This window comes from Syngnathus floridae, chromosome 2 (genome assembly GCF_059516105.1).
Source record: "Syngnathus floridae isolate MCC-2025c chromosome 2, RoL_Sflo_1.0, whole genome shotgun sequence".
NCBI classification, from domain to species: domain Eukaryota; kingdom Metazoa; phylum Chordata; class Actinopteri; order Syngnathiformes; family Syngnathidae; genus Syngnathus; species Syngnathus floridae.
The window spans coordinates 16142202-16154217 of NC_142414.1; the positions used below are offsets into that span (position 1 = coordinate 16142202).

At 42.5% G+C, this 12016-nt stretch overlaps 1 protein-coding gene across 5 annotated transcripts in view; it reads right to left on the reverse strand.

Annotated features, from left to right (window-relative positions):
* The window catches only part of dlgap4a (discs, large (Drosophila) homolog-associated protein 4a), a 40875-nt gene that overhangs the window by 9649 nt on the left and 19210 nt on the right, over positions 1 to 12016 (reverse strand). For 2 of the 5 annotated variants that reach the window (XM_088368922.1, XM_088368920.1), the window contains exons 2-4: positions 1236 to 2475; positions 766 to 1001; positions 259 to 336 (exon numbers count right to left, since the gene is read on the reverse strand). In XM_088368922.1, coding sequence (XP_088225048.1) covers positions 259 to 336; positions 766 to 1001; positions 1236 to 2411 — 1490 coding nt within the window. In that variant the 5' untranslated portion in view covers positions 2412 to 2475. The remainder of the gene's footprint in view (positions 1 to 258; positions 337 to 765; positions 1002 to 1235; positions 2476 to 12016) is intronic. The other 3 variants (XM_088368924.1, XM_088368923.1, XM_088368921.1) reach the window with 2 other exon arrangements.

Consider the following 12016-nt stretch of genomic DNA (forward strand, 5'->3'; position numbering starts at 1 on the left):
GGGAAGTTTGTGTGCTCCAAGCAGTGGCAGGACTTGAGGGGCTGCCATGGTCACTTTGCATGATATGCAAAAAAAAAAAAAAAGGAGGGAAGTCTTGTGAAAAAAATACATTGCAGAGTGAAGGTTCAAGAAGGCAGAGACAAAAAAAGGCTGGGGGGAATGTTTGACCAAAAATGATGCTGGATAGTGGGGGTGGGGAGGGCAAGTGAGGTGGGCTTGACTTATTGGTCATACAACCTGCCCATGGATGGCACTGACCTCAGATGCTGCATAGAGCATGCACTCTGTAGTGGAGCCCAAAGAAAATCCTCCCGCATGAGAGCGTAGCAACGAGGCCTGTCGGTGTGGATGAAGGGGTAAATCACATGGCAAATAATCGCCTATCCTCATTTGATTTCATCTCAATATGAATAGTTAAACCAGGATCAGACGTCCAGGGGGCCCTACGCAAAAATATGTCAAGCCCCCCACGCTATGCTGCTGCAAGCAATACAGCGCTACTAGTTTAGACAAGTTACAACACGTGACGGATTGATGATGTCACGCGAGGCCTAACCCTAACTGCATATTGGGGGTGCCGGTACTGACCATGATGGTGATATACGGCCACATTTTTCATTTTTGGCTAAGTGTTCCCCCCTGCTGTCTAGTTTTGGAAACATGAGGAATGCCACGCTCACGAGTTCTTTTCTGCTGGACTGTAAGAGAAGGGTACGAAAAAATAAAGGGCAACTATAAACATGGCTCTTGTACTGTGAGACTCACTTGCGTGCAGGTGGAGGAGGCTGTTGTTCACTGAAGGACTGCTGAGTGGCCTTCAGATAGCTCTGGCGACGAGCTGCAGATTTAGGTGAAGGTTTGGGGCTACCTTCTGAGTCATCGCTGTCCTCCATGTCTCCCATTGCTTTTACGTAGCTGCCACTGCGCATCCTCCGACACGGGATTTCTGTTCCTTTTGCCCGGCTGGGTCCTATAGTGCAAGACCAGTCCCCAAGAGGAACCTGAATTTAAGAAACACATTTTTAGTTGTCAATGTAATCCCGATAATGGCACTTATTGTTCGGTTGAATAAAGACTTTGAATTTGTTTTGTGAACTATGATTATGGAGGCTGTGAAATGAAAGACTTGCAACCAAAATAAGCATGTAAAACAAAAACATTGCATTGACGAGTATGGCAAACACAAGTTTTCAAACTCAAATTTACTAAGAATAATGATGAAGATGAATACTCACTGGTACTCCTACCTGAAGGAACTGGTTAGCCAAATCTTGGTGACACGACTTTGTTTTTAAAAGTGTCCTGTTCACTGTAGCGGAGCCTTTCTGCAACACTTGCCGGGCCTGATTGAGGGTGAGATTAGACCAGGATCCCCTTTTCACCGATGAATCATCTTTGCTTCGAGCTCGTTCCTGCTCTTCCTTTGATCCAACTTGTGATACCGGACAGCCCAGGAGCTTGAGGTCACTGCTGCTTTTCGACGACTTGAGAGAATGTGCAGAAATGGTGTTGTAGCCATGTGGGATATGTCTCGGGTGGGCCTGGCTGTCCGATACTGCTCGACCGAGTGTCATCATGCACAAGGGGTTTCGGTACCCGACAGCAATGGTGCCAGCTTTGCTCGTATCACTGTCAAGAGCGTTGTCGGAGCTCCACAGGCCTAATGCATTTGGCCTTGATTTCTGCTTTGATCCTTCAGCCTTAGCCCTATCTTTACTCTTGCTCCTGTGGGTCGCTCTACCACCGTCCTCGCTGGCTCCGGTGATTGCGTTTCCTTTAACCGAAGAGTTTTCCAGGGATTGAGATTTGGCAAAGAGCTTCTGCACAGAATGCATCAGGTGGCGTATTCGTCCTGGACTCTCACTACGTTGTTTGGACATGCGTCCTCTGTGAAACTGCAAAGTGCTGAATCCGTCCCGCTGCAGTGGCAGATGCCTTTCGAGTTGATCCAAGATGTTGGATGGTAATCGATTCATTTTGGCCGCCGCAGCAGAGGAGATGGTGGCCGATCCGCTCGTGATCATGGGAGCACCGGTGAGACCCAAGCCGAGGCCCATACCCATCGATAAAGAAGTGGAGAGCGTACCTGCCCGGCTGCCCTGCCCGCCTCCAGCACAGCCCTGGGGACAGTCCGACTGCTCTGTCTGCGGGATGAAGCTCAGACGAGGGAAGGTGCCACTATTGGACATCTGGTTGAAAGGCAGCAGGCAGTCTGAAGCCAAGGTGGTCGGGCTAGTTGGAGGATACTGGTGGAGGTGAGGATCCAGGGTGCCATAGTGGTTTATGGTTGGGCTCAACATAAAGGAGCAGTGAGGGTCAGAGGTCAAAGGGCAGAGAGGTTTCTGCGGGCACCCTGCCGGCTCACACGAGTCAGAGAGATGTCGACTGCGGTTGGCTCCTAACCCTTTCATGATGGCTGCTGGGTTGTCTTCAGCGCATGTCGCCAGTCAGTGCAGCAGAGCTGGAGTGCTCATCCTGCAAACAAAACAATACACGTAAATACCACCAGAGGGCGTTTGAGTGGCCAGGACAGGGTTTGGATGTGACATATCCACTATATTTAATGCATACACACATTTAGAAAGACCCAGGAAGGGATGGAGAAGAGGATTCTAAGATGGAGGGCAGGTTAAGCATTAAAACACTGTGACAACAATTGGATTAGGATAAGTTTCAATAATTGAGAAAGTCATTTTCTGTCATGAGCCCTTTTCCGATCATCACATATACTATAAGACTGTATCATGCTAAAAAAAACACCAAACCAGAAGGTTAGAGACCACAAGCACAGAAAATCAGAGGGCAAAGAAAACGAGAGGCCAATTGCGGTGCCATGTCCTCTCAAGGACCTTCATATTTTTAAAGCCTGGCGAGAGTCACATTTTATCTTATCTTATAAAGCTTCCTAATTCACCCAGCACATCTAGGCTGCATTTGGTTCCCTCTAACAGATGCTGTCTGTATCATAGTGGAGTGAGTCACTGATCAGTCAATGGCGAGAGCCCTGTTGCCACCGCCGGCATGAAATCTTGCCCGGGAGCTAAATGTGAGGCGCACACATTTTCCCGACACTGTTGCTTTTGCCACCTCTCACAACTCTTTGACCTCACATACAATTGCCCTTGCTCGGGAGCAGCCACTTATCTGAGGCAGTGTTCCTGGATGGACACAGCAGTGCGCTGACAAATGCACTAGCGTTTTACAACATGGTCACATGCTGTATCTCATCCGCCCCATGTCCTGCAGGCGCCACCGCTGACACACTGACACACACCTACCTACACACTGACACGCCGCAGACATTTCTAACCTTACGCCCACCAACCTACTGCACTGATGAACCCCCGTCAACATCACAGAGCCAAGATGAAATAATGTTCTAGCGCTGCCACTGCTGTCTTTGCAGATCAAGAGCGATGAATGACTAAAATGATTGATACCAATGACTGTGATAAGAGCTACTACTAATATTACAGAAATATCCCAATATTTCACGTGTAGGCTACATTACGTTACATTTATTTTTATTTGGCATCCAGCACAATAATGTGGCTAACCAATTTGTGTATTAATATAAAATTATTTCGAATAATTTATAGAGGACAAGTGGTAGGACTAGTTATTGATAACATAATACATTCTGGACCCCGACACCTGAATTTGCATTAAGATTTAAAATGAGCAATTTTATGTAGTAATAGTACAATAAATTCTGATAATTTTAATAAGAAACAGATGGTAATTTGTGGCAAATGGAATATTACGCAGGCCCTTTTTATTCATTTTTTTTAGCTCTATAGCAAGAAGAAGACAAATGACAAAGACAAAGAAAAAAATAAATCCCAATGAGATTTATTTTTCCACAGAGGTTTACCATGTAACAAATGTGCTTTGACACAACAATGATCCTCACAGGGTCGGTGAAATTACTGCTACTTTGTCACATTCACCATCATTGGCCCACTGGGAAGTGCATAAGGCCAAGCAGACTCTTGGTGACATATAGCTTCAGTTGGCGCCATGCAACGCCTGATAACAAGCAGAATCACAACTATCGGACTGTCAATTGCCAAAGCAGCCGTGTAATATATGTCTCTTGTAGTCATGTGCCCCCTCAACCCTCACCTCTAGTAATGAGCAGAGGAGGGGAAATTTAAGTATCGATTTGGGTCTTGCTCCTTGTACAAAGGGTGAATATACAGCTGCTGTGTATTGAATTGGCTTCTCTATGTCTCAGAGCCGACGCGACATCCTTTTTCCTTATTTCATATCCGTCTGGTTTTCCAACATTTTTTATTTGTCTTTATTTTTATCTTATGACATCAGATCATTCGTGTCATCTTTTTTTTTTTTTGCACCTTATTTGACAGCCTGTGAATAGATGGCTGCTTCCCACCAATCGTGTAAGTACATGGTCCACATCTATGGTAACTGACACTTGAGATGAGCCATGCGTTTCCCCGCTGTGCTTTGAGAACCTTCTAGTAGCTTGTTAGTGATGTCATCTGTGCTTCCTGCTGATCAAATCAAGTGTTGTTCTTTGCAGCCTTTCCAAACCACAGACAATTTTAATGCCCAATCTGCGGCTTGTTCACTTACATGTGACCAAGCTGCCTTTTCAATTGTTGGTCGGTGGGCTTTATATTTTAAGTATATTTAATGTATAGTGTCACAATACATTCTTTCGAGGTGCAGCGTACATGTTTCATGGAACATTCAAATTTAAAGTGAAAAAGCCATAGTAGATTTGCTTTGATTATTGTTGTAATCTGACCTATTCTTTTTTTATACCATAATTATTTGGTAGAACTTTGTAAAGATGTCAACAAACGCTTAAAAGAGTTAACTGTAATTGAAGTCCATAAATAGTCTTCATAATAATTCATGATTTATTTGCCTTTATTTCAAGGTGATCTTAACCTATAAAACCAAAACTTGTACATATAATAAATCAGACATTTTGAACTAGAGATTAGAGGAATTATACATTTGAAGAGGACTTTGAAAAAATAACCGCAATACAAACCACAATACGATATGCCTGGGGAAAAAAAAGTGCAAAGAGAAGTTTGTGACTAAGCTGCACAGCTAAATACCCGTAAATTCAAACATGGTTAATTTTGCCAAAAGGTATATAAATAGCACTTGGCTGCTTTTTCCTGCCGTGGGAATTAAACTGCAGAATGTTGGTCAGTCACATTGATCGAGGAGACCCCTACTGTTAAAAGGTTGGAAGAAAAAAAAACATCCCAGAAGAAGCATGTACTTTACGACTAATTCCTCTCACTGATGAGCTAATCAGTCCAAAAAGAGGACGACCGTTCGGATGTCATGATATGATAATGTTGCTCTGAATGCCAAAAATGCTGAAATATTCCGAGGCAAGTGCATTTGGCAGTTATTGGATGTTCATCAGCGCTTTGGCCATTAAACCAATCCTAATGCACACTTCTCTTTTCACCTCTTGCACGCACTGAAGTGTAATTAGAGAGAGAGCTTGTGCTTTTCCCTCAGGACATTTGCCAATCTGACTTCACTGCTTCTGCTTTCTTTCTACATGCTTCTGCTCGCTTTTGTGTTTTTGCATTGGCTGGCCACACGGGTCTGAATACAAGACATGGAGGTCTCGATATCAGGCCAAGCACGCAGCAACGGTCGATTAAGTAACCATGCACATCTATGTTTTTGTGGCCCCAGAAAGCATAGAGCAGAAAATGCATGTGTGCCTGTTGTGATCTGTGATTAAATGATATGCTGGTCTCGGGTGAAAGGAGACATAACGTAGCCAATAAGCCACATGCATTTCCCTGTGCAGTCACGTGTGCTTGTGTCATGCATGCTAAACATGTAGAACCTGCTGCGAACACTCTAAAAACACACTCGCCGTACATTTGCCTCCACACTGGGCCCCCGGGGAGTTATTGCATGCCATCGGTTATGGCTGGCAGGGTGAATCTCCGCCAGTGCTCGTTTAAAAGCCTGTCAAAGCTTTAATGGTCTTGGGGGGCTTGGTCTTAAATAGGAAATGCTTCGATCTATTCTAGAAAGAGACAGGGGAGACAATGGTGTTCCATAGTGAGCAGTACAATTTGCTATTTTTTTTTTTTTTTTGCTTCCAAACTGTTGGGGCTAAAGCTTTGCAAGCTGGATTAAATTGGATCAGTTTTATGTTGAGCTGTTGGGGTTTATCCTTCTCTATGCATGCTGTGCCCCCTATTTCAACCGGCCCTAAATTGTCTGATGACATGCACGTTATATTAACACACAGCAAAATCACCGTTAGCATTGTTGCTGCATTTTTATGGCTTGCATTTTCTCTGGCGACAAATTATCATGCTGAAAACGTTTTCCAAACTCAACATTACAACCGCAACTAATGACGCCACATCTAGAACAAAACGCTCTAATTTAATTGAGCGACATCAAAGGTACCCACTTCTATTAGCATAATCTCAAGACTTTTGGCTCCATCATATTCCAATCTGGGGTCTCATATTAAACGGATTTCTTGGAGATTGTCACACACAAATCCCATGGGAGAGATCGAGCTAGCTGTCTCCAGCTGCTTAAATTGGCTCCAGCACCGAAGACAAGAAGAAGTTAATATTCAGCTTTGCTCTCGCTATAGCATGAGGGGGATTAGAGCATCATCAGCAGGATGCAGGATTTAGGACTGGGTGTGTACGCAGTACGGCCACCATGACTCGTACCTCTGCAGGAGCCACGAGCTGTGTTCTAAATGACCTCCTTTCCACTATATAGTGGTCAACAGTATATATTTTTATATACCTACGGGATATGTTGATAACACCCCCAAAAATCTTGAAAGATATTTTTTTTTAAATTACGAAAAAGAGAGTTTGACTCCTTCCTCAAAAACAATTGAATATTTTAAAGAATATATATGTTAGAATAAATCTGCAAGTAGGTAAATCCACTTCCATAAAAACAATAAACATAAAAAAGAAATGCTCATTGAATAATGATTCAGCTGTTTGAATCTTGGCTGTCTTGTTTTGCTGTTTTGCTCTTATTGGTGACCACAAGCAAGACCAGCACGAAAGCACAACAAAATCATTTTGGTCCATGCAGAGTGGTCTAATTATGGAGACTCAAAGCTGGCACAGTGAGGGATGGACATAATGGGATCAGAGAGAAAGCTATGGGATCACGTTTATAAAGCAGTATACTGTCAGGTATTAAAAAGGATAGGATGTGATATTCTGGATGAGCCTGTGTGCTATTTGATTAGGGGTGACGGTTGATGCCAAAATCATGTTGACATTATTCCAATATTTATGAAAACATTTAGATGGATTAGAGAATTTACTAAATCAATTGCAAATTCTGAAATGAAGATTAAGGGAATGTCTAATGGGTCATAGTGGGGATTTGTTTTCATGAGAGATTCATCAGGCGCGAGAAATTAGCAATTCCCCTTGATGTGTCCGTTTACCTATTATTATTATGTAACCTATGTATCCAACTTTTCATTATTTTTTTTTAAACATTTTTTATGGTAGTCCGTGTGAGTGTGCAATGTATCAAGAAACAGACATGGTGAAGATGCTTATGGATCTGAGGACAGCGGGAGGGCAGCGCCTTAGCGCCCTCTGTTGACAATTGGCGTTCCTGCTGCTAAAGTGTTAGTATTGCACAAATGACTGAGGCTTATTATTACTAATTACCCATAATTCAAAGTTGCACTTAAGGCGACAAACTGTAGAGAAACGTGGCCGTAGACAGTGCATTGTGTCATTTAGTGTAATTAAAAGATCATTTGATTATAACAATCAATCATGTTGGACAAAAGCAAAGTTGTTTGCGTCATTAAAATTGACAGTAAAGTCAAAGGTGTGCTTGAGCAGACAGCGGCTTTTCAGGGGGAAAAAAAAATATGTGAGCATCCATCCTTACAGGATTGTAAAATGCTGTAGGACAGAGTGTAAAACTGGCTCTGTCTCCTGGGTCTCCTGGGTTTTCTCGTCACCCTGAGTCACTCTGCTGTTAGGCACTCGGAATTTTGTGAAAATGGGCAAGCAGCCGCTGAGGTCTGGTATTCAGTGCAGCCCTGACATTTGTGCTAGCAGCTACTCCATTTGCTCTTGGCTGAAAAACTAGAATACAGTATCAATGAGAATTACAGTATGGTGTCACTTTGTTTGAATGCAAATTTGTGTTTTGTTTCCCCAGAAAACATGAAAAAAAACGACTCGTCATATTTTAATTTCATGGGTTGAAGTCCATGTTCAGTTTAAGGATGTAGGCAATTTTAGCAACTCAGATGTCATCATGAGTTTTTGCTGTCAAATGTTTAGCAACTAACTCATCTTGGGTAATTAAATGAATGCAATTACTCAGTACGTTAAAGGAATTAAATCTCTATAGTAGATTTTTTTTGCTCTTGAATTCAATGTACTAAGTGAAAAGAAGAGTATAATAAAATAAGGTAGAGAAAACATTCGTTGTATGTGTGCAGTAATTACGACATGAAACTACAGTAAATAGAAACAGTGGATTTTATATTTCACAGCTTCATTCGATTTTTTTTCGTCTTTCACTGTGCGTGACACTGAAATTGAATAGTTGACATGATGGCGTGAACACAGACATTCCTTCTCACGCTGTTGGCAGCTCAGATTGTGTAGTCAAGTCACAATGCTCGTGACAACAATGGTACAAGCGGCGTGTCATCACATTGCCATTCCACCAACTGGGTGATATTGTGCTCCTGGATAAACAAAAATAAGAAAAAAAAAGATCCAAATGGTGGAGTGTTTTATTTAGAAAGATTGAGAAAAAAACTGTGCATGTAAAGCTCCTTAGAGATTTAAGTTATTATGAAGGTTATCCATCTGTGGCCATTTTTATGAGCCTTCTGTTCTTTACTTAGAAGGCTGCCTTGTGTTGACAAAGAGCCATATTGTCCTAGTGGCGCGTAAGTCCTTTTTAAGAGCCCAGATTTGCCTACCTTTTCATTTATGAGGATTCTCTTGCCGCGCCTGGTTTACTACGCAGGGACACCGAAAAGACGACCTATATTCCTTTGTCCCCCTCACCATTTTTGTGAGCAACAAATCGTTGATTTTTGACCACATCACTGTTTGGGCCTCAGCGGAGCTCCGTAGCTGCTCGATTGCCGTCATTCACCAGGCACGTAAGTATGGCTTTGACCACATTAAACTCGGCTGCGTACTAAACCTGTGACTGATGAACGCGGAGTAGGCTACGTTTCCCAAAGTAGTGTCGGGCGGGAAGGACACTCATTTACCAGATTGATGGGCCACTTTATTGCCTGCCACCTCTTTTCCATCTCCCTTGCCATCCCATCCTTGCCACTCTCCCAGACCTATTTACCTCTCTTGCCTTGCTGGCATACAAACACACACAATGTAGATTCATGAAGTAGCCCTTGCTGTCTTTTACAATGTCAACAAATCGACACACAAACGGTCACTTTAGCTATTTTAAGTGTGTTTCCAATGCAGTCATACACAATAGTTCCATCCATCCATTTTCTATACCACTTGTCCCCACGGGGCTCACCGGCGTGCTGGAGCCTGTCCCAGCAGTCATCGGGCAGTAGGTGGGGGACACCCTGAACTGGTTGCCAGCCAATCGCAGAACGCACAGAGACGAACGTCGCACTCACACCTAGGGGCAATTTAGAGCGCTCAATTGGCCTACCAAGCATGTGTTTGGGATGTGGGAGGAAACCGGAGAATAAATAAAATGAATCTGATAATTATGATCATGAATGGATCAAGTTGCTGTTTTGGTTGAAATTGTCACACAGAAAGAAGCCATTTTATTAGTCATAGACCTTTCAGGTAATATAAAGTAAAACAAGGAAAACCTGATGCCAGCAGCAATATCACATGGCAAATCAGATCAGTAATCACCTGGAAAAGTGCTGCCTCATCCATAAGTAATCGTTGCCTCTCTGTACACTTGAGCTCATCCACACGCAAAGATATGACACGCGAGTATCTGAAGAACACATATGATAACTTATTAATAAGAATAAGCAGACCATAAATTGCAGATGACATATGGCTTTTGATTCCCCTAAGCTTAGTAACAGGAGGAATAACACATGGCGGCACAGATGTGGCAGCCAATGCCACTGAGCTTACTGCACCTCAGTGACCTGAGAGAGATCAAGGACGCTAAATAAATCAAAACAACACACACTAAAAAGGTTACTTTGGAACCCTTCCTTCTCTTTTGACTCACCAGAAGCAATCACACCAATGTCAAAAGCTGGATATGACAATGTAAGTCTTGTTTTCTTTTTTGCAAACTCTCCTTTGAGGTGTTTGGGGGCCCTCGGCAATGAGTGACTTTTTAAGGTTGCAGCTCTGATGCCGAATCGTGCCAGTACTGTATTCTGTTTAGACGGATGCTGCTTTTTCAAGGTCCACATTAATAAGGTGGTGATCATTATCAATTTCCCACAGGTAATCATCAGTTGTCACATTGCAGGCATCAGCAGGCTTAATGCGGCATAGTAAATTGCCCTGTGATGAATGAAAACAAAATCTAGTCTGTACCCACGGCCTCTGTGCTCGCTGTCAGTATAATGTAGTGGTGCAACACAGCAAAATAAAGAACATTTGATCCATTTTTAACACAGTCCTCAGGGATGTACAAGTTTATCATATTTAGCTGTGTTGAAGATCTTAAAAATTAAAGAGGTCAACCCCAGCATTTTCTTGATGATAAAATGTTGTATGTGGCCCTACTTGGCTAAACACAGTGTTCTGACTAATATTCGTTCGTGGCATATGGGTTAAGCAGCAGAATTCACTCCTTTTTATACATACATCTCAGTGGGTGGCCATTTTGCCACTTGCTGTTGACTGAAAATGACATCACAGGTTGCCAGGTTTCGGGTAACAACCAATCACGACTCACCACCAGAAGCTGTTTAATTATTGTTCTTGTAAAAAAAATAAATGCAATAAATGTTTATAATGATGGACTTCATCCGAGCTAAACTAGACTCACTTGAAATCAGTATTGTGTGCTTTGACCTGCCTTGAGGGGATTTTGAGAAAGCAGGAGTTCAATGCCGCCCACCAGAGCAGAGGTCAGCACCACGGACAGTTCCACCAAGACAGGCCTCTCTCCCTGCCAGTCAAGTCAAAGACGGCCCGGCCGGCTGTCAGCTTAGTACCAGGCAGCATTAGCAGTTCGGATCTCTTGACACTCTGTGGAGACTTAACCCCAGCTTGTGTGGAACTTCATCATGTTACATCCTCTCCAGCTGTATCTCATTTGTGCCTTTGGTCTCGTGTGTCAAAGGTCACATTGTTATCACACTACAACAGCAGTGCCTCTGGCTTTATTGTCAGCAAAGTTCACTTGTGTTCACGGTTCATTACATTTTATATAGTATGTAGTCCGTTTGTCCAAGGTTGACTTAGTACTGCACATAAGTAGCAGATTGATTCCGTAAATTTGTCAACAGCAGTAATTGATGCAGTCCAGTAGCAGGCCCCGTGGATGAGATTTAGTTCACTTCCAAACATTTCAGGCTTTCAGCCATTCATTTTCCAGACAGATTGACACCTCAAAATCAATTAATTGATTTTACCATCCTTTATTGCATACTTCTGGAGATGTTTGAATGTTGCATGCAAGTTTTACTGTTTGAAAAATATAACATGTAAAATACGAATACTAAAAGCTTGTGATTACTGAATTGCTTTTTAATAAATGTCTGCTCGATTATAAAACATGAATCCAACCCTAAACGCCATTTAACAATAAAATTTCAATTGAAACTAAGGAAAATGTGATTGTATATCAATTTAAGAAACGGTAATTTCACAAAGGTGAGCTATCAAAAAAACATTTCAACATTAAAACACATCATGGATAATAACGAGCTGTAATTTAAAAGCTCCATGAGGTCTACTCAAATTGAGGAGATTATACGCACATGACCTAGAAAGCCTTCTTATTCTTTGCACCGCCAGATTCATCTGAATTGACAACTTTCAAGGCAGCA